Raw genomic sequence first — 23194 nt, forward strand, 5'->3', positions numbered from 1 at the left:
CCTGGCTCTCACCTTCCCGGCCGCCCACACTCCGCCCTCTATCAGATTCACCCTCCTGAAGCCCTGGGGGGGTCAGATTTCTCTCCTTGCAGATACGTTCAGTGCTTTCCCTCCACTCCCTGGAATAAAGCCTGGTCAAGTCCTCAGGGTCCGGGAGGATGACTCCAACCAGCCTTTCACTCGCTCTTCCCTGCTCCCCCTGAATCTTCCAGCCAGGCGGTGCCTTCTACTCTCCTGCTGTCCCTCATTCCCAAAAACCACTCTCCTACCCACCCACAGTTCTTGCCCACCTCTGTGACTCCCACCACACAGCCCTGCTCAAAACGCCGAGGACGTAATTATTGACTCAAATGCAATTTAACATGATATAAAGTGGGAGGCTTTTCAAAGTTTCCAGCTCCTTGGTGGCGGAGAGACCTGTCTGTAGACCCCAAGGTTGGCTTTATTTTGCTTGTCGAGTCTCCATTGCCTTTGCTTACGTTTTTCTTGTGGCTGAGGAGGCCCTAAGTTGGTTTGTAGACGAGGAAAGTGGTTGCACTTGCAGTAGGGGAGCGGGCTCTGATGCTTCTTGGAGGAAGCGTGAATTGCTGTCTGAATCCCCCAAGTGTGGACCACACCACCGCCAGCACCGAGCCGGGGTGCAGTCAGTGGGCCCGATTCCAATCCGCTGCTACCACTTAGGAGCTAAATAACCTTGGGAAGGTTCCTTAACCACCTCAGTTTTCTCTTTGGTAAAATGGCAGTGCTAGTGCCTGACCGTGCATTTCAGAATAATTTCATGACAATCGGTGTGAAACACTTAGAGGTGAACTGTAAGGGCAGCTTAATACTAGCGAGAGGTAGTCATCATTACTAGGATGAGCTGGGGAGCCCGTGACCCAGTTGGGAGGATAATCTCACCAAGAAATCTTTTAAGTTTTATCAGGAAAATGAAAAAACTACCCTTCTCTGAGAGGTCAAGGTTTTGGGATTTCCCCTGCGCCTTTTTCGATGGTGACCATCAAAGTTGGGTGGTGTGAAGTGGGAGTCGGTCTTCGAGGCAGAGGGCTCTGGGATGGACTTTCGGGGGAACAGGATGCAGCTGCGGGCCCAGACAAGCCTTTTCTATCAGGAGTCAAGGCCCTGCCTGAGCCGCCCCCGCAGTAGTGATACTAATGGTCCCTTAGTTTTCTGTCGGTTACCCCAGGCTTCTAGGCTGTCTTGGCTTTAGTTTGGGAGGAAATAAAAAATACAACCCTGTTTGTCCTAGGAACAGTAATCGTGTTGTTTCTATAACAGTATAAAGCTTGAATTTAATCTAGATCTGAGATAGGTTTTATTACTGTGGCTGCATGAGATTTTTTGTCTAATTACAACTATCACCAGGCTTGTCAGCTTTTACTCTCAAGAGGATCGGGCAGATTCCAAACAGGGTGTGGCATGTGTCTGGACTGACTAGGATACTAGAGATTTCTGCTGCCTCTTAGTCAGGGCTCTGCTTTGGAATAACTTGGAAATAATAGCAGTCATATTATTATGGTATCTTACCATAGAAATCTTATTGTTTGTGATTGATGATATGTGTGTTAGTTATCTATTGTTACATAATGAATGACTTCAAAACTTAGCAGCTTAAAGCAACCCACGTATGTTGTCTTGTAGTTCCTTTGGCTCAGGGATCTGAGCACTGCTTACTGGGTCCTCTGCTTCAGGGTCCCTCACGAGGTGTCAGTTAAGGTGTCAGCACAGGCTGCGGTCTCATCTGAAGGCTGGACTGAGGCAGGACCCAGTTCCCAGTTCGTGTGGTTGTTGGCAAAATTCCCTTCCTTTTTTTAATTAAAAAAAGTATCCCCCCCCACCAGAACTGACATACCACATTGTATTAATTTAAGGTGTACAACATAGTGATTTGATACATGTCTATATTGTGAACTGATAACTATAACAAATTTAGCTAACTCCATCATCACACGGTGATAGTTTTTTCTTGTGATGAGAACTTTTAAGATCTACTCTCTTAGCAACTTTCAGATAAACAGTGCAGTGTTGTTGGCTATAGTCACCATGCTGTACATGCATAAAATTCATTTCCTTAAGGGTTGTTGGACTGAGGACCCTTGCTGACTGTTGGCCGTATGTCCACTTAATTTCTTGCCATGTGAGCCTCTCCATAGGAGAGCTGCTTCCTCCAAGCCAGGTAGGGGTGAGAGCTGGCTGTCCACAAGGAAGTCACAGTCTCCTGTAATCTAATTGTGGACAAGACACCGGATGACCTGTATTGTATTCTGTTGGTTAAAAGCCACGCGTTATGTCCAGTCCTTTCTGGGGAGGGGATTACACAAGAGCATGAACACCAGGTGGTGGGATCTTAGATTCTGCCTGCCAGAGTTTTAAGTTAGTACATTTAGTATGGAATATATGATAAAAAAATACATAGACAGCATAGAGCATATAGAAATATAATACGCAAATGTACTATAAATGTACTGACATATGTTAAATATTTTGCATTATCTTTGATAATAATAATAGGCAAAGAAAATGAGGAAAAATCAATTTCAAAAGTACCCTTTCTTGTTGAGGACTTTAAAGAGTTATAAAAAAAAAGAATGATGAAACATGAACAAAAGTGAATATTGTGACTCTTACTTCCTGTTTAGGCTTGGGTCACCCTGGATACGAATAAATTTATACCACAAAGATATCGTTGATCGGGAAATCTTGGCCTTCCCCCAGCCTCTTGAGTTTGGTCTGTGTACAGATTGTACCCTCGCAGTGGCAAAAACTCAACTTTTCTTTTTTTTAAAAACTCAACTTTTTTTGTTTCTTCTTTCCCTGCATTTGAATCTAGAAACCTGATGATAGCAACAAACATTTGTGGTTGCATTACTTCTGACTTCAGAGTTTTGTTGCAAAGGCAGAAAGGGTATTTGTTTTCTCCTGGGTTCCCTTTTCCTTTCTCCTTCAGCATCCCCGCCTCCACAGAGGGAATAAAGAATTTCATGCATTCGTTCACTTCACAAGTACTTCATAGCCAAGTATTCAAAGATGGCAAATGATGAATGTTCGGGGTTTGAGTTTGGGATTCCTGCCATTTACCCCTCTTGTCTTCTGGGGTTTATGACCAAGAGGGCTGAATCCTGCAGAAGGCAGGATGGAAAATGAGACATCTTCCTCCCCCTCCTTTTTCTTTTTTTTTTAAACACGGATGAGAAAAATAAGCTTCCAAAATGTTAAATAACCCACCCAAGTGATAAACTAGTGAATAGTAGAGTCACGATTTGAATCCAGACCCGTGTTCTTTCCAATCAATCGTGCTGCTCTTCAGCCTAAGCAGGAGCTAATTAAGGCTGTTTTCTTAAGATCATGTGACCAGAACAGCCTTGAATGCTGCATCATATTGGTAAGTTTAAAAAAATCCTGATAACATTTTTTGCTTCCTTGCTCTAACGTTTATTCCCATTTACATTTGGTGCCACGATTTAGCAGCTGGATTAATGATGAGATGCCATATTGAACTGGGCGTTAGATGCCGTGTGGCCACAGCTTCCTCACACGAAGCAGGAGATGCCGGTGCGTGCTTCCCTCAGGCACTTGGAGTTGTGTGTCTTCTCTAGATACACAGCTGGGCAGCAGTTGAGGCAGTACGATTCCCAAACAACAGGGCAACTGCGTTATTTAGGGACGTTTTCCCACTTCTACGGACCTGGTAGTTTATCTCACGTCCCCAAAGCATGCATGGCTTATCGAGGTCAGTAATGATTTTATCTGGCTGTGGCCACTTGTTTTGTGGCTATCTCTTATTATTGTTTGTTTTAGTTCAGGGGTCACCAGGCTTTTTTTCTGTAAAGGGCCAGATAGTAAACATTTTAGACTCTGAAGCCGTCTGGTATCTGTCACAACTATTCAACTCTGCTGTTGTGCAAAATAGCCAAAGACAGTGCATAAAGGAATGAACAAGGATGTGTTCTAATAAAACTTTATTGGCCAAAAAGATTGTTGGCCACATCTGGTTCTCAGGCTGTAATTTTCTGACTTCTGTCTAGACTATAAACCCCCAAAGGACGGAGACAAACGTGCCTCCTGTGTGGTTTCTGGTGAGGCCTCTCTCGTTGGCTTGTGGATGGCTGCCATCTTGCAGCGTCTCCACCTGGCCTTCCCTCTGTGCACACACAGAAAGAGGGAGAGCTCGCGGGTGTTTTTTCCTCTCGTAAGGACATGAAACCTGTCGGACTGGGGCCCCTCCCATATAACTAACCTAATTCACCTCCCTAAAGGCCCTATCTTCATTGAGGGTTAGGGCTTCAACCTTTGGATTTTAGAGGGATGCAGTTTTAGTCCATAACACACAGGAAGGGTCTAAGCAGGAGAATGGCGTGACTCTGGTGGCCGTGTAGAAGTGGACTTTGGGAAGTCCTGTTAGAGTCTACATGCAGCATTTCAGGAGAGAGATGATGGTGGCCCAAATTAGGGTGGTGGCTGTGGAGACACAGAGGAGGGCATGGATTGGAGGTGAGCATTTGGGCAGATATGACAGGTGGCTGGTGGCTGTCACCCATTATTGGCTTATCTGTATCCCTCAGTAATCTGGATGGGTGGTTCTGTTCCTGGTAGTAGTAGCCTGAGGTAGAAGTCTGTCCTGAGCAAGTGCTTAATGGAGGTTGAGTAAGTGCACAGGTGTCTGCAGCGTGCTAGGGTGCTGGGAAGAGACTATAAAGTTTCTAAATACGTACTTTGTGTAGAGCCTGTCTTACAAGGATCAAGGTTTAGACCTGGAAAGCTTCTTTATGTCGCCTAGGACTTCAAAGAAATGATTTCTAATTTTTCTTGGGTACTGCAAGATGACAGAGTTAAACTATTCCACGAGTGCCTGCATTATACACACACATACAGCAGAGAACTCCCTGCGCAGCTTAGAGCTCCTTCCAACTTCTCAGCTGCTCAGATCTGGCCCGTGGCAGATGGTTGGGTGGTGAGTTGGTTGGTTCTGCAGTGGCTTGCTTTCTTTGGATCATATGCTTGTGGCTGTCAAATCTATTCCTTTTTGTCTATCTCCTCCCTCAACCTCGAAGGACTGGATCCAGTCTTAATATGGGAAATAAGTATGAATATACGTGGCAGGAATGGTGGTGAAATGATTGCTTACAAAGTGTTTCTATTGGATGCACTTAATGCCACTGATGTGGATACTAAAAATGACTAAAATGGTAACTTTATGTCATGTATATTCACTACAAAAATAAAACTTCTCTATGGGGCTTTCAGACTTTTCAATATTTTATATGCCCCGTGATGGCGAGATTAGATCCTGACTCTGCCACTTACCAGCTGAGCCTCAGTCTCCGCATCTGAAAGACAGGATGGTAATATCTACCTCACAGGGTTGTCCTGCCTGACAGATAGTAGGTGTTCAGCTAAATGGTAACCACTTTTATTTTTGTTCTGAAAGATTTCTGGTGAAAGTCTGCCTTTAAGGGTTTGGGAACTTTTTTAAGGAGTGTTAAATTTAAATGTTAGCTAAAGCATAAAACCACAAGTGAGGCCAATTAAACACATGTAAAATCCTAAGAAATAGTCATTTACTAATCCACAGAAAATTGGGAAAGAGGGAAAATGTTTTACTCTGCAGTTAAAGTCTTTAACCCTGAATATGCCTGTGCTTAAGTAAACTTACATTTTATAGTCTCATATTTTACTTCCCAATGAGGGGCAGATGCATTTTAGAAGTCATTTTTGGAGAATGGAAAAGCCTACAGGCATAGATCCCCATGATGTTCTGTTCATATTTTTTCCTAATTATAGAATAATTGCCAATAATAACAATGACTAACGCTTGAGTGCTGACTGTGCTAAATACTGAATCCAGCACTTTATATGCATCGTCTCACTTAGCATCATGCATGGCAGAGGTTGACATTTTGGAAAATAAATTAATGTGCATGAATAACTGAGACTATTCTGTAAAAGTAGATTTTGGGGGGGACTTTTTTAATAATATATTTTTATTGAAGTGTGGTCAGTTTACAATGTTGTGTCAATTTCTGGTGAACAGCACAGTGCTTCAGTCGCATAGGAACATGCATATATTCATTTTCATATTCTTTTTCGCCACAGGTAAAAGTAGATTGTTATCTCCCATGTCAACTAAATGTGTTTGGATTTTTTTCAATGTCATTAAAAACTCTTCTGTTCATGATCCAAAGTGTTGTGCACTGTCCTGGAGCGTGAGGGCGCCATAGCTGGTTTACATAGTTGCTTATCATTGGCTACCCAGGTTGCTTCTGGGTTTTATTGTTTTAAATAAAATTGGACAAAATCCTCATAGAAATATTTGAACATTTCCTGGATGGATATTTGTGGCTATCAAAATTTAGATGTCCAAGATGCCAGACTTGGTATAAACCGTGCAGCCAGCCAAACAGTTCCACTGAAGGCAACTAACACCTGATTAAAATATCTAACGAACTGTAACGTAGAAGTTAAAAGAATATGAAAGAACTCTCCTTGGAAAGCAGCTGCTCTTGATTCAAAGTGTAGTAATCATTGTGCAAGTTATCCAGCGTGTCCAGAGTTTTGGGCTCTTCCTTGTAGACTAGGAATAACACTGAAGCCTTCACTATGGTGATGTGAGAAGTTTCGAGACGCCAACGTTTATAAAGCGTTAAACTCGGAGCACAGCATGTCGTTAACACTAAATAAACATGAGCTACCTTCATTAACAATATTGAGTACATGTCGGCACGATGCATATGTAAATAGTGTCAGGCTGTATGCCTGTTCTCACAAAAACTGAGGTATTAGTGTAAAATACGTTCCTAACATAAATGTAACGAAGGTTGTGCTCGTCACTCATGTGGAGTCACTTTGTACAGTGCTGTATCCACAAACACAAACTCTAGATACAAGAGGGGAGTGATGGCAGTTAAGAAAATAAGCTGGGGTGTGCACCCAAGAAGTCATTAGTAAAATTTGAGGACCTAAGCTTGTATTTGAAATGTGTCACAGAGCGGGATGGGTATAGCTCATGCTTAGCATGCACGAGGTCCTGGGTTCAATCCCCAGCACCTCCATTAATAAACAAACAAACAAACAAATAAATAAATAAAATGTATCACAGAGTAAAAGCTCAGAATATTGGCATTAGCAGAAACTAGATATCTTGGGACGGTGGTTTTCAAACTTTGCCAGCAATCCGTATTGAGAAACTCAACTCCTTTAAGGCTCACAATGCAAATACAAGTCCGTTAAGTGTCAGTTTTGTAAAACTGTTTCACCAAACAGTTGCAGCTCTTACTGTGTGTGCTGTACTCTCATGTTTTATAATCTGTTTTATTTTAATGTTGGTTGTGAATCACTTCCATTTATTTCACTGGGTAAAGACCCACAATTTGAAATACAACCTTAAAGTTTGTATACCCTTAAAAAGAAAATGTTTGCCAGCTACTTTATCATTGTTATTCATTCACCCTCAAGCATTTAATCAATAATGAATGTGTTCTTATTTACATAACTGGAACTTTGGCATCATCATTCAGACATATTTACGTGTGAGTAAGATGATGTTCTGTTCAAAGTGCTGTAACCAAAAGCAGGCAGGATTCAATGAAACACTGGACATGAGTCATATTTCACTCTGGTTTCCCTTTCTTTTAAACCAGGTAGTTCCAGTTGGCCAGCAGAATGAATACAGAAAGAGACTCAGAAACGACATTCGAGGAGGATTCTCAGCCTAATGACGAAGTGGTTCCTTACAGCGACGATGAAACAGAAGATGATCTTGAAGACCAGGAGCCTGCGGTGGAACCAGAACAGAATCGAGTTAACAGAGAAGCGGAGGAAAACCAGGAGCCGTTCAAAAAAGGTAACCTGGAGATGAGGTACTTGTACGTCCTCAGGTGGGCAGTGGCAGCAGGTGCAAAGGACAGATGGCCCAGGAGGCATCTTCCTTCTCTTCTCTTAGGATGCAGCTTGGTGGGCCTGGGCAAGTACACATTGTCCTCAGTGTGGTAGGGCTGGTCGACCGTATCTGACAAGTTCTGCAGAGCAAGTAGAAGGTCTTGCTTTGTGTCTGTATTTTTAGAAGAGAGCTGTATGTGGAAGGATTTGCTTGTTACCTCATCTAGGAACCTTGGAGTTACCAGACTTTTTGTTCAGTCATTTGTGAATAGAAAATCGTTTTGACTCTCTAGTAAAAAAAAATTTTTATAGGTCTCCGCTTGCCATGAGGGCTCTGTGATGTAGCAAACTGTGCTTCCTGCCAGAATCAGGGCAGCTTCAAGGCCAGGTCTAGATGAGGGATTGGCAAACTTTCCATTAGGGGCCAGGTAGTAAATATTTTAGGCTTCATGGGTCATATGGTCTCTGTTGCAACATTACTGACGTTTCTTGAAAGTGGCTGTAGACAGTTCATCATTTAGGGGACAGAACGTAGCTTACTTTTATGATCATGCTTTTTTCCCCCATGGCTTTTCTGTGTCACTTCCTGCTGGTTCTCCCTCCCTGAAAAACACCTGTGGTCTTTTCTTCTCGCTCCTCTGCTGCATGAGGAAGCTGATCCTTTTCGCTTTAGACCCCAGATTTACTCCAGAGTTCAGGTTGAAAGTGTTTTCCTCCATGGTCCCTTGAATTCCAGCTAAATAACTTTAGTTTCCCTGTCACAGAAATCTGCATGAAACTCTTCTGTTTCTGACTCTCTAGATGTACCTCTCCGCAGCCTCAATCCGAATAACCTCTGGTTTTATCTGATTTCCCCATAGTCTTCCATCACGGCCGGTCTGCCCTTCCAGGTCTCCCAGAAGTCTGTTTCCCTTCTGTCTGTCCTTCCAGGGTTCTGCTGCCTGTTAAGCTGGTTCCCCACCCCCACAAACAGGTTTCACCTGTAGAAAAAGGGACAAAGCATAAAAGCATGAAATCCCCCTTATGTAATGATCCTTCCTGCTCTGGCCAGATGGTGTCTGTCCTCTCTTCTGTGTGCAGAGGTCTCGATACGGGGATGTGCACACGTCCACCAGGGCCCCTCCCACAGCGGACTCCAAAACCGGGGCAAATGATATATATCAACTCACGTATATCGTTTGCCCATCCTCAGCTTTCCGTATCACACATTTAGGATTATCAGACCTTCCTGTGGATCTCTGGCTGTAATTTTAAGCGATTGAGTATTCAGCTTAAGTGCTTTCTGCCTTGAAGCAGAAGGCACTAAAATCACGATAAGTGAGCTAAGTTAAAGCAGAATCACTGCCAATCTGAACAAGAATGTGGCCTCTGTCACAACAGGTCCAGACTGGATGTGGGGATACGGGGATAAAGCTGAAGTAGCCTGACAAGTTAGCATGGGAGTTCTAGTTGATCGCCCAAATAGTAAATAATGTGTTTCTTCCTCATTCCTTTTCCCTCTGGGCTTCTAAGTTTCCTATCACGATCTTGGAATCTCTACCATATGTGGATATCTGATGAGCTGGCAGAGAATTGCCTCGATGGGGTGAGGGGCGAGTTTTGCTGTTGGTGCTTGCTGCCACGCTCTCAGACGTGTGGTCCAGGATATGGCAAAGGGACTGGGGGCCTGAAGAAGTGTCAGAGAAGCCCTTCATGGATGGAAACTGCCACCTCTGTTTTTTTTCCAGCTCTGCCTTCACATTCTGGTACTCAGCGCTCTTTCCTGATCCTTTGGTTCGCAGATCGTATTTCTTGTAGATTTCTACCCCCAGAACAAAGGCACTGAGGGAGCTCAGACTTGATCTCGGCTTTTCATAATCTTTTCCAATGGTGGCTTCTATTTCTAGGGGAATTTGGTGGTTCTCAAAAATCCCTGTCAAATGACTTTTCCTGTGACTTTAAAAAATGTTACTATTCTAACATTTCTCTGTGCCCCTCCCAGACACACAGAGGACATGCAGTAAGTGCTCGACCTCTCGCCTTCTGTTACCACTTCTGCCCTGAGCCCCCTACAATCACGCTGCTTCCTCTCCTCCCCTCCCCTCTCCCTCCTTCCCTTCTTGCTCTGCCTCCCTCTTTCCCCTTCTCTTAACTTTTCCCCCATCTTCTCAGCTGGGCATTTTCCCAGTGGAGGTTAGTGTCACTCTGACTTTCCTTTTCAATTCTCATCTGTCTGTCTTGACATTTTACACGAAGGACAATTTTCCTCAAAGAATTCACTTCTGTAGCACACTGGAGCCTGAGTCACACTCTCTGTGAAGCACCATCCAGTTGAGTGACACCAGGGGCCCAGGCCTGTTTCAGCAGAGCAGTGTCTACAAGTGCGGGAACCATGCTCATCTTTTGAACTGTATCTTCGTGCAGGAGGTCGGTTTTTTTTCTTTAACGATGCCTGAGCCCCACTGAGCTTCAGTGTTCAGCAAGTGTTTTAAGACACCATCGTAAGCGCTTTTCAGTGGTTGTGTGCCGTGTGAATCGAGAAGAAGTGTAAACATGCTTTTAGAATGTGCCATGAGGGAAGAGAGAAGCCCACAGATTCTACTAGAGTAACTTTACCCTCGGTTTATGTTGACCAAGGATTGACCAGCACAGTGGGATTGTTTTTCATGCTGGGGGATGAACATTCTCGTTTCCTGATGGACACACTAGAATAGTCTATCCCAGAGTGTGTTCTGGGAACACTAGTCCTGCTGGATATTCCAGGACACCAAGATTCTGTGGCCCCTGGGACCCAAAACTCAGAATTTTTTATCCTCTTCTTGGAGTTTAAGGATCCATTAGCAGAAAAAGATTTGGGAAGTTTTGACTTTAAAGAAACCAGTTTAATTTTACTCAGCCACAGTTTCTTAAAATTCATTGACTCTAGAATTCCTTGACTGTTGGTGTTTTTTGGTCGGCTGGCTTGTTGAGCTTGCCGCTTCGCCATCCGGGTGTCCCCAGGTCAGCTCCTTAGGTAATTCTGTGCCAATCAGGGAGCAGCTTAGAGATGAAGTTCTTGGGAATAAGTCGGTGCGTGCACACTGGCTTGCTCTTCTGAGCCTGGGGACGGGATGAGACAGCTGTCTGCTGCCTCCTTGGCAACGTTGCCTTATCAGTGACCTCCCTCCTCTTCCCACACTGGCTGGCTTACAGATACACCCACAGCTCACCTGTCCTACAGCAGATTCTTACCTGAATCCTGCTTTCTGCCTCAGGCTGGTGTCCTGTCTCCTGCTCTCACGCTCAAGCTTCTGAAAACTCATCTCTCTGCCACCACATCCCTGTTCCCCTGGGTCCTTCCCCTCTGCAGGCTGCCTCACTCCCTGTGCGGAATGCTTTCTGAAAGATCACCAGGAACCCCCGTGTCAAGCCCAGTGAGCTTTTTGCCAGCCATCTTCTTCCAAACTCTGTTTTCTCTGAAGTGCTTGACCTTTTTTTAAAATAGCCTCTCCTTCAGGAAACACTGACTTCCTTGGCCGGTGATGACAGCCTCTTGTCCCAGCCCTCCTCCTGTTTCTCCTTCCTTCTGGCTACTCTTCCTCCCACTCTTGCAGTGTTCACATTCCTGATCGTCCTTTGTTCTTTGCCTACTGGCCTCCCTTTGGGGGGGCTAATCGCCTTCCATCTGTTCACGCTCCACATCTCCGTACGTGACTGAGACAGTGTGAGTCACGTGAAAAGCGAGGACCCTGCACACAACATGTGTAGATTTCAGCCTTGGCTTCACCACTTCCTAGCTGTGTGACCTTGAGGAAAGGACTTCCTCTCTCTGTGCCTCAGTGTCCCCATCTGTAACATGGACATCATATGAGTACCGACTTCACTGGGTGGTTGTGAAGATTCAATCAGAAAATAAATGTAGGGGAGAAGGGTATAGCTCAGTGGAAGAGTGCTGTGCTTAGCATGCATGAGGTCCTGTGTTCAAGCCCCAGTACCTCCATTAAAAAATAATAATTAGGCTTATTTATTCATTTATTTATTACCCCCCAAAACAAACAAAAAACCACCAACAATAAAAAAAAAAGGAAGTGTAAAGGAATTAAAATAGTTTCAGGCCTATAGTAAATACCCAATAAATACTAGCTGTTATCACAGCCCTGGCACCAGTTCCTCCTGGAACGTCTTTCACATCAAACCCAAAGAGTCTGCCCCCACCCATCATCTCCTCTCTCATCCTTCCAGCATCAGATCTTCTTCTTGACCCTTCCATTTCCCTTTGGGTATTCAGATTGTTCTGGACCCCTGCAGCATCAGTCTTTTTAACAGAGGCTTCCATCCCCAACTCTCAGTACAGTGACTGGATGGAGAGCTGGATGGGCAGGATGAAAGGAAGGGAGCAGATCACGGCATATGTTAAGGATGTGACATTCACAAATCCTATTAGAGGTGAGGGTCAGGGGAAAGGGGGCCTGAGGAGTGATTTCTGGCGTAGGCCCCCCAGTGTATGTTCTAGTTATCTATGTGTGTAATAAAGACCTATTCTCATCTTACTGGCATAAAATGACCATTTCATGGTGTTCACAGATTCTGTGTGTTAGGGATCAGAAAGGATACAGCAGAGATGGTTTGTTTCTGCTCTAGGATATCTGGACCTTTAGCTACAAAGATGAACAACTGAGGTGACTTGAAGCACTAGGGCCTGGAATCATCTGGAAGTTTTTCTATGTCTGGTACCTGGGTCTTCTAACGGGAGCACCTGTGTGTGGCTGGGCTTCTCCTGGCATGATGCTGGCCTGCAAGGGGAGTGTCCTAAAGGGACTCTCTGGAGAACTAGTGGCCCAAGAGATCAAAGCAGAAGCCAATCACAGAATTCACACAGCATCACTTGTGCCACCTTGTCTTGGTTACAAAAGAGTCATGAGGCCAGCCTAGATTCAAGGGGAAGGAAATTAGACACCTCTTCTTGATGGGGGAGTAATAAGGAAGGTCACATTGCAGGATGGGAGATACTGTTGCAGTGGCCTTTGGAAGGTGCTTTCTGCCTCAGCGGATAACAGCTGTTTTGGGGATAAGCAATGGTCGGGGGAGCCCCTTGCAGGTCAAAAAGAGGGTCGTTGTTTTGAACTTGACCAGTTTGGGATATTTGTGGGAATTCTACTTGTGTTGCTGGCTAGCTGGAGGTGAGAAATAAAGGATGAAGTAGTAAGAAATGACCAAGAGTGATGCAGCATTGTCCCTGGGAAGTGTCAGAATTTTAAATTAAGCACAAGGTCAGAGCGCTGAGCTTTAGTTCCCAGACTGCAGTAGGCATATTCTTAGGGAGAGAGGAGTTCAGTTTCAGGAGAGCAGGCTGATCAGTGAGTGCCTGCCCCCACCCCCTCCGTTAAGCACACAGGCACCCCCTCCCACAGCATCTGGACTCCAGGGCACACTCTCGCCCCATTTGCATGCCTTCTTGTGCTTATGAAGTTAGCAAAGATGTGTGCCTAGTGTCCGTGAGAATTGAATAATTCTGATTCTACAACTTTGAAATTGGTGATGATTCAGACAGAGGCTTCAGGGTCGTTTATCTCTTTTTTTTGTTGTTGTTGAAGCCAAATAATACTGGGCACAGGATCCTGTGGGCAGTGCTAAACCACAAGCAGAGCCACTTCTAGGTGCCTCTGAAGCACGTGTCCATGAACAGCTGGCAAGCAAGGTGCATACATCTCTCTGTCTGTGAAAACCCCGTCTCCAAAGACCTTTCTTTTTGATGGGGTTGGGTGGCTCTCTGTGCTTGAAAATATAGAACTGCATTTGTTTGAAAGACTCCTCCAACTCAGAATTTTGTTCAAAATTCTGTTCAGGGGTGAAATGATCATTGGTTGACAGTATTTAAGGGGGAATGTTTAGTCATTAAGGTTTAAAGACATCATCACATGAGCACCAGGACATAGAGAAGGAGCATCTCTCTCGGCATAAATTCAGACTGGATGTGGCATCAACAAAACAAGGGCAGCTGTACCCCTGGCGAAAGGGTATCTGTAGATAAAATACAGAATAAAGAGTGCTGATTTTTAGAGCATCTCTGAATTTTTACTTGGAATCAAAAAAACAGATTAGGCTAGCCCATTAATATATGTATATCCTAGGAAATCCATGAAACGTGCTGAGGAGCTATGTTTTCCACTTAATTAGATGCATTTTGAATTTTTGACACGTACCCCATGTGGAGATTCTACTCTGGCTATTTATTTTCTTCCTCTAATCAGCCATAAACTTCCCTCCAGCACGGCAGCCTTAAGAATGCCAGTAACTGGTGGCTCGTAAAGTAGAGGGTGTAGGGGGTGTTCCTGGCTGAGTGATTTGTTCCTGGCGGAGCAGGTGGTAAGACTGCATCTCATTCTATAGAACTTGCTTTTGAGTAATGTCATTTATGGCCAAACCGTGAGTGAGAAGCTCTTGTTCATGGAGACCCAACTCACCTATTGTTTTCCTGGTGCCAATTTGGAACCTGAGTCTCTAAAGTCAGCTTTTAATGATAGAAATCACCTTGGGAAGACACTCACTGAGGGGTTTCAGTCCTGCTGGTGCATCAGAATCACTCAGGGAGCTTTTAAAACTCCATAGGTGCCTGAACCTAGCCTCTGGAGACACCGATAGAGGAGGTCTTGAGTAAGGCAAGGGGAGAGTTCCACCAGGTTTAACCTTACATCTTAAAAGAGTCCATCTCCTGCCCTAGTGCACCGTTGTTGAGCTAGGTCTACCAGTTAGCCTCACCGGGATGCTAATTAAATGCAGAACCTTGGGTTTGTCTCAGACCAGCCAATCAGAATCTTTTAACAAGACCCCAGGTGGTTACTATACACATTCAAGTTTGGAAAGCACCAAGAGAATAAAGACTCTCAATGAGGGAGAGGGCCATTTGTTTAAAAAGACAGTTAAAAGCTTAAAGTCCTGCCTTGCTAAAACCCTGTGGTCTGTTGCTTCGATGACAAGATGTATTGTATGTATGTATGTATGTTCCCTGTGTGATTATGATGCAATACTGTGTTAGTTTTAGGTGTACAGCAAAATGATTCAGTTTTACACATATATGTTCTTTTTCAGATTCTTTTCTATTATAGGTTATTATAAAATATTGAATACAGTTCCCTGTGCTATACAGTAGGTCCTTGTTGTTTATCTATTTTATATATAGTAGTGTGTATCTGTTCATCTCAAACTCCTAATTTATCCCTCTTCCCCTTTCCGCTTTGGTAACCATAGTTTGTTTTCTATGTCTGTGAATCTATTTCTGGCTTATAAATAAGTTCATTTGTATCTTTTTTTTAGATTCCACATATAAGTGATATCATATATTTGTTTTTCTGTGACTTAATGTGATCATCTCTAGGTCCATTCATGTTGCTGCAAATGGCATTATTTCATTCTTTTTTATGGCTGAGTATACTCACACACACTCATATATATACACCACATCTTTATCCATTCATCTGTCAATGGGCATTTAGGTTGCTTCCATGCCTTGGCTATTATAAATAGTGCTGTTGTGAACATTGGAATACACGCATATTTTTGAATTAGAGTTTTCTCCAGATACATGCCCAGGAGTGGGATTGCTGGATCATATGGCAGCTCTATTCTTAGTTTTTTTAAGGAACCTCCATACTGTTTTGCATAGTGGCTGCACCAGTTTACAGAGAATTGGAATTTTTTAGCAAGTTCTTAGGTGATGCTGCAGGTCTGGAAACCTTACTTTGAGAACCACTGCTACGAATAATATCATTCGTACATCTGACCTGTATTTTCTCCGTCTGTATTTCCCGGAGACTATGAGCGTACACAGAGGTTGAGCCTAATCTAGGGAGACCAGAATCCAGGGCGCAAGGAGGAGGAGCTTTCCTCACTTGCCTGGGCAGGGTTGATTTCGTGATTTGTTAAATCTTACCTTCTGTTCTCCCCCTTGCGGTCTGTTGATGGTTCTGGGCCCAGGTGAGAATAGAAGGACCCAGCACATCCACAGCTCAGTGACCCATAGGTATTTGTGACCCAAGAGAGGCAGAGCCTCTCCTGGCAGCAGGGCTGGGAGTAGACAGGACACACTTTTCTTAATACCAGCCTCCCACCACCTCCAGTTTGGCTCCCACTGGGTCACGTAGAACCAGAGCCCCAGGAGAAGGTGGCTTGGCTCCCTGTCGGGTCATTGCTTCTCTCATTCACCTGTGCTGAGTTCTTGTCATTGTCAGTATCCTGGACTAGTTCCCGTCTGTCGTTACCTTTTCTTCTTGGTTTACTCTTGCCTCCTTTTTGATCTGCTTCTTTTCCTATATTTTAAAGTACTGAAAAGTGCACAGAACACAAAGACATAGCTTAACAGATAATTATTAAGTGAGCGCGTATAGAAGTACCACCACCCAGGTCCAGCTGCCACTCGAGTCCATCCTACCCATCCTCTCTCCCTTCCTCCCTCTTCCATCCTTGTTTTTATTGTAATAACTCTTTTGATTTTCTTTGTAGCTTTACCACCTAAGTATACATCCCCAAACGGTGTAGTTTAGTTTTGCATATTTTCAAACTGTGTGTGTACATGGCGTGACTTGGCGTGACTTGAAACAGGGTACAGTGTGTTTGTGTGTGTGTCTGGCTCTTCTCAAAGATGTTTTTAAGATCTGCTCATTGTTGAAAGCAGATGTGGTTTTTTTCCCCCTGGCTGCACAGATTTCCATTTTTTCCTGTATTTTCCTCTTTGTTTATTCCCACACACCCTCCCACTGTCCCTAGAGTAATGTTCTTTAAAAAATTTAACATAATGGTATAATGATGTGAAAAAATCAATTGATTTATATGTAAGCCTACAGAGGGAAGGAATTGAATTGCAAATGTGTGTTTCCCAAAGGTAATACATGCGAATATAGTTAATGATAAAGGGACAGAATGAAGTGTCCCTCCCTTCCTCTTCTGCCTCTTAGCTGCGCACTTTCCTTTCCCAGAAAGAAACTGGTGTTACAGTTGCTCATATGTCCTTCCAGAGATATACACAGACTTGTATGTGCAAAGAATACTTACAAACATATATACCCAGGGGCGCCCATACAAATAAACACACCTGTGCAAGTGTGTGTGCACGCATGCCTTCCTGTTCTGCGTTCATTCTGAGCGTCACGTGGTTGATGGCTTTTCTCAGTATAATTTGAAGATCTTCCCTATCAGTACATGTAAGGCTACCTCCTTTTTTGTAGAGTTCATAGACTTTCACTGTGTGGCTGTTTAACCAGCTGTTCCTGGTGGCATTTGGGTTGTTCTTGATCTTTCTGAATAGCTCTAAGATATGCTATTTCTCAGTAGCCCTGAGGTATGTTACTTCTCCGTCCATGAGCATCTACAGGCTCGCTCAGCACGTGTGTTTGTGTTAGTTGAATAGATTATGGCCAAATTGATCTCCACAGAGACCACCTAAGAGGGCCTGTTTATTTTGCCATTATAGGATATAAACTGGTACTTCTTTTTGGATGAACTTGAGTATCTTTTCACATATTTAAAAGCCATTGAATTTCCTTTCATATGAACGATCTGTTTGTCCTTTGTCATTTCTCTCTTGGGTTGTTTCGGTTTTTTTTCCCTTTTGGATGCTAAACTTTTGATCTTTTACCTCTGCTGGTTTGCTGCAACTTGTACCAACCAGTGCAGCTTTTTGGCTGCAACTGTGTCTATAATCAAGAGTTCACTCCTCTTAAAAAAAAAAAAGACCTAATTACCTCCCCTACAAAAATTTTTTTTAAGAAAACATAAATTAGGGAGGGTATAGCTCAAGTGGTAGAGCACATGTTTAGCATGCACAGGGTCCTGGGTTCAATCCCCAGCACCTCCTCTAAAAATAAATAAGTAACCCCCTCCAAATAAAACCACAAAAATCCCACAAAAAATACAAATACGATTTTTCTTACAGTAATTTTAATTTTTATAATTATAACATAAGATTGATAACTTCCTAATTCTTTACTTGTAACTGTTCTTTAATATATTCCCATCCCTCAAACCCGCGTCTCACTAGTTGATTCCCCTTCTTTGCCAGTTTGTAGCCAAGGGAGGAGCTCCTCAAAACCGGGTCCACCCACTCGCACGTGTGTCACACAAGGGAAGTCCACCCCGCGTGCGTGTTCAAACACACAAGTCAGTTTGGCCCCTTATGCCAAAAAGGTGCTTCCTGAATTTTTCCCCATAAGTTATAACATCCTTGTCTTGAGCTTTCACAGCGGTGACGGCTTATGCCTTCCTGTACAGAGAGGAAACAGCCTGATATTGGGTAACAGTGGAAAGGTTGACCCTGCACTCATTAAGTGACCCTCCCACGTCTGCTCACCAAGAAGGTGGTTCTCATGGTGGTTTGTAACATAAATCACAAAAGAAGGCGCAATCAGTAGAGCAAGGAAGGTGGAGAGGATGGACGTGGAGGTCAGACTGCCAGACTTTAAATTCTGATTCTCCCCCTGAATCCTTTCTGTGCTTCCATTTCCTCAGCTACAAAGCTGAGATGTTTACTGCTTGGCATGATGCCTGGTACCTAGTACGCACTGAACAACTGTTTGCTTTAGAGCTATACATCACGGGACAGTAGAAGTCCGGAGTACATGGGCACAGGCAGAACAGGTGGGTGGAAATTTCTTTTCCTGCAGCTGTAGCCTGACTGCTAGGTTAGTCATCTCTAGGTTGGAAGATCCCTTTGCCCGAAATTTCCATTTGATGACTGGGCTCCATCATTGAGATAGAAAGGAATAAGGCCAGAGATATATGGTATCTCACTGGTTGTGAACTTCACCTTCCTGTTCATTCAGAAGGTCGGCAAGTATGTCCTTGGAGGTTACTTCCAGCATGTCAGAGGAGGTTTTCTGAGACGTCTATTGGGTGAGAATTGTTCCCCCTACCAACAGAGAAGCTGTGGACTTCCTGAAGTTTCCTGGAACTTAGACATGGCGATTGAGTGGTGGACTTAGAAACACGACAGATACTGGCCATCAGGCTAAAGCAGTGCATGACACTGATCCATGGTCAGGACTCAAAAGTGTTGAATTAGTCAGTGATGGCCTTTTTCTTTGATTTATTCATTCACTCAGTATTTAATGGGGTATAAATTTCACAAACCAAATCATTTGAAGAGATCATTTAACTTAATTTAGCTGTGACTTCCTGGAGCTTTGGGGCTTTTGTTAGGGCTTACATGAGGATTATGCCTTTAGAATCCTAACGTTCTGTGAATAGCTGGTCAAGTTACACTTTCATTAGTTTGTTGGGGCCGCCTTAACAAAATACGGGCAACCCGGGTGGCTTAAATGGCAGAAATTTCTTATCTCACAATTCTGGAGGCTAGAAGTCTGAGATCAAAGTGTGGCGGTGTGGTTCCTTCTGAGGGCTGTGGTGGCAGGATCTGTTTCAGGGCTCTCCTCTTGGCTTGTGGGTGGCCATCTTTTCGTGTGACTTCATGCTGTCTCCCCCCTTTGGGTCTTTCTCTGTCCCACTTTACCTTTTTTATAAGGACAACAGTCATGTTGGATTAGGGTCCACTCTCATGTCCCTACTTTAACTCAGTTACATCTGCAGTGACTATTTCCAAATAAGGTCATATTTTGTGGTGTGGGTGAGGGCTAAAACTTCAACATGTGCATCTAGGAAGGGCACAGCTCAGCCCATGGAAATATGCTGATTTTCCACTTGATGGACTTTTTTCTCTTTCTTTTTTAAAGATTGTACATGGCAAGTCAAAGCAAATGATCGAAGCTTCCACGAGCAACCTCATTTTATGAACACAAAGTTCTTTTGTATTAAGGAGAGCAAATATGCGGTAAGTTGATTTTAACTTCCTAAATTGACTTTATTAAAAGCCAACTTTTCCCAATAGCTGCCATGCTTACTAACTCGGAGGGACACCTGCCCTCCAGGTAACCCTGGCCTGGGGCCATTGAGAATCATCATTCTTCCTCTAGAGTATCATTTTTATTCATCTCATTAAGATTAACTACCCTAAGGGTGTGTGGGGAAGAGGGGCGGCTTGAAATAAAACAAAACAAAATTATGTAGATTGAAATGTTCCCTCTGTACGTACAAAGCTTTCTTAAAATACTTTATGAAAGAATATATAATAGTATCATAGAAGCCTTGTTTTTGACAGTAGTAAGAATTTGAAAGGAATCTTAGTAACGTATCTCCCCCTCCTCTGCCTGTGATGGATTTAGAGACTCTGAAGGTATTTTCACCTTAAAAATGCTCATTACCATTTAAATATGACAAAGGGCACTGGTTGAGTCTGGGCTGAATGTTGCCTGCTAGTTCCCTAGGACTGTTCTGACAAAGCAGCACACAGTGGGTGGTTTAAGGCAACAGAAATTTATTCCCTTACAATTCAGGGGGCCAAAAGTCTAAAATCAAGGTGTCAGCAAGGCTGGTTCCTTCTGGAAGATCTGAGGGAGAGTCTGTTCCAACCTTCTCCCGTGGCTTCTGGTGGTTGCTGACAATCCTTGGTGCTCCAAGACGCGTAGCTCTGAGCTCCGCCTCTGTCTTCACACAGCCTCCCTGCGTGTTTCTGTGTCTGTGCTCGGTTTCCTCTACTGGGGATGGCAGTTGCTGGGTTGGGGCCCACCTTAATCCAGTATGACGCCACTGTAACTTGATTACATCTGCAAAGACCGTACTTCTAAGTATTTCCAAGTATCTGCAAAGACCGTATTTCCAAGTAAGATGAACTTCACAGGGATCAGCGTCAGGACTTGAGTATAATTTGGGGGAGCCCCGAGCCAATATGTTTTACTCTTTCTTATCCAGTAACCTCCATCCCTCTTAAGTAAATGAATGTTTCTTGTTCAGCTTTGCCACCCATGTTGCCGTCTCCCGTTTTCTCCCCATCTTTGCCCCATTTTCGAAGAGGCTTTAAGGGGTCAAGGAACCCAACAGCTGGGTGCATGGGGTCACAGATTTGCCTTCGAGACCTTGGAGGCAAATTACGTCCCTGTGTCCCTGTAGGCCACAGGACTCAGTGATTTTTGCAGGTGTATTTACATTGTGATGCTCTGATAAGTGTGTGGCATCGTTTAGAATGACTTTCTTATTTTTTCCAACAGAATAATGCAATTAAAACATACAAATATAATGTGTTTACCTTTCTACCGCTGAATTTGTTTGAGCAGTTTAAGAGAGCGGCCAATTTATATTTCCTGATCCTTCTTATCTTACAGGTAATACCCTTTGATACCTTAAATCTGTTTGGAATTGTGGTGACTTGATAACGTTTAGATTTTTATTATTTAAGTTGCATATAAATTGTGAATCATCTTGAAAGTTTCTGATACTGACATCTGGGTTCTGCACGTAAGGGATCATGCCTTATGGACAGAACTGGCTCGAAAGTGTTAAATAAGCAGGAAACAGGAGCAAATGAGAATGTGATTTTAATTCTGTATTTTAAAAAATTCAGTTTCATGCTGATGTCACTGTTAAAACTGGTTTCCCTGGAGTGAGTGCAGTAAAAATCTTCACTTTGTTATAAAAAAAGTATACCTTAAAATTAAATCTACTTTTTAATGCTTGGCCTTAATTGTTTTATTGACCTGCCAAAATATCATTGATTTTTTATTAATATTTTGGTCATCGTCAAATTATTTTTGTGAACTGGTTTTATACTGGACAGGCTTGGTTTTTTCCCCTGAGGTTTTTTTTTTTTTTTCCTCCTTAATGGTAGCAAGGAATTCACTTACTTGGGGGCATTAATTTTATCTCTCTAGGAACTAATGTTACGGTCAAGGGAACTCAGCCCCCTCCAGTTACCACTCAGCGTATCAACCTTTAGCAGCTGGTGTGCAGGTTACAAAGGGTACCACGTCCACTTGCTTTGATCAGTTCTTTATATCAAGTGTTGGATTTGGAGAGCGTTCTCACCAGCTGGGATTCACCCCAGACAGTTTTATGAAAATTGCAGCATGTGTGTCTGGTGGGGATGGAGGGTGCACGGATTAGAGAGGAGAGAAGGCATGAGAGGGAGAAATGGACCCTCAGTTCAGTAGAACATAAGACCTGCTGACTTGATCGGAAAGGGTGGTCTCCTTATGAAGGGGGACCTTTGAGACAGGCTTGCGTCGAGACAAACAGCACCAATTGTAAGGTGCTGCTGTGTGGTGAGCGGGCTGCTTGTCCCTTACTTCCTTCTAGCAGGGAAAAGGTAGTCCCACATATGGGCGATAATGCGGGAAATGGTCTTCCTCTCTTCCAACTGTCCCCCGGTTGATGGGAGGTCCCCCTCTCCCACGGTTCTGAAGGTCCAGCCATCCAAATTAGGGTACCGGGAATAGCCTGAGACAGCCCTTTCTGTGCACTGTTACTTACTTCTTGCACTCTGCGAGGTAAGTACTATCATAACTTCCATTTTGCCAAGAAGAACTGAGGCCTGGGAAGGCAGAGGAACTTGTTCCAAGTCCCGTAGCCCTCAGTGATAGAGCTGGTAGGACTTCGACCTGGAGTTTGACTCCAAAGCTTGTCATTTTTGCCACTGATGGCCCAGTGATCAATAGGATGGTTGTAAGAGATCTTTACTAAACTGGCTTCCCAATCTTTTATTCCAACTTGACAACCGCCTTGATGGATGCAGGGCTTCCTACAGGGCCAGCCTCTTTCTTGGCTAGACCAACACCGATAACCATGAAGGAAGCCCTTTCTTCTTGTGCCCCCCCAAAGATGCCCCACCCAAACACGAGCTTCCTAAGGCAGCCACTACTTACTGCCGTCTTTGCCTCCATCATGGGACCCGCAGACCACTGGCTGAGCAACCAGCAGTGTAGAGCTTGCTGTATGCATGGTCTAAAAATTAAAGGACTACTTCCCACTCCTCTGCACCCAATACTGTCCCCTACCCCTGTTAATTATGACTTTCACAAAACATTTAGAGTAGTTTTCTTTTAGGTATCATGCTACAAAGCCTCCTTGGTGTCCAGTTAAGGTCAAAATGAGGTGATTTCAGGAGCCACTGTCCTCTGGGTTCTGTTCCAGGAGGCCAGAAGTGAGAGAGGGATGGAGAGAGGGATGGAGAGGCCCAAGAAAGGTTAGCTGGATGCTTTGTTCCCTTCTCCTGTCCTCTCTGCCGGATGCAGACTTGGGTGATGATGGAGATTAGACTTAAAAATCAGCAAGTTTAGAAATAGCAGTTGCCTGGAGATTAGTTGTGCCTTCGTGGGTGCACATGACACCCTTTTATCTCTTTCAGACAATCCCTCAAATCTCAACCCTGGCATGGTACACCACCCTGGTGCCCTTTCTTGTGGTGCTGGGCATCACGGCCATCAAAGACCTCGTGGACGATGTGGTAAGGATTTCTTGTGCAGTTTCCTCCTCTCCACTGCAA

The 23194-nt window shown here is 43.9% G+C and overlaps 1 protein-coding gene across 3 annotated transcripts in view; it reads left to right on the top strand.

Annotated features, from left to right (window-relative positions):
- The window catches only part of ATP8B1 (ATPase phospholipid transporting 8B1), a 100828-nt gene that overhangs the window by 42119 nt on the left and 35515 nt on the right, over window positions 1–23194 (top strand). For all 3 annotated transcript variants that reach the window (XM_006205747.4, XM_072952151.1, XM_031692405.2), the window contains exons 2-5: window positions 7638–7840; window positions 19554–19651; window positions 20925–21038; window positions 23057–23155. In XM_006205747.4, coding sequence (XP_006205809.2) covers window positions 7660–7840; window positions 19554–19651; window positions 20925–21038; window positions 23057–23155 — 492 coding nt within the window. In that variant the 5' untranslated portion in view covers window positions 7638–7659. The remainder of the gene's footprint in view (window positions 1–7637; window positions 7841–19553; window positions 19652–20924; window positions 21039–23056; window positions 23156–23194) is intronic.

The sequence above is a fragment of the Vicugna pacos genome, chromosome 30 (assembly GCF_048564905.1).
Source record: "Vicugna pacos chromosome 30, VicPac4, whole genome shotgun sequence".
Taxonomy (NCBI): Eukaryota; Metazoa; Chordata; class Mammalia; order Artiodactyla; family Camelidae; genus Vicugna; species Vicugna pacos.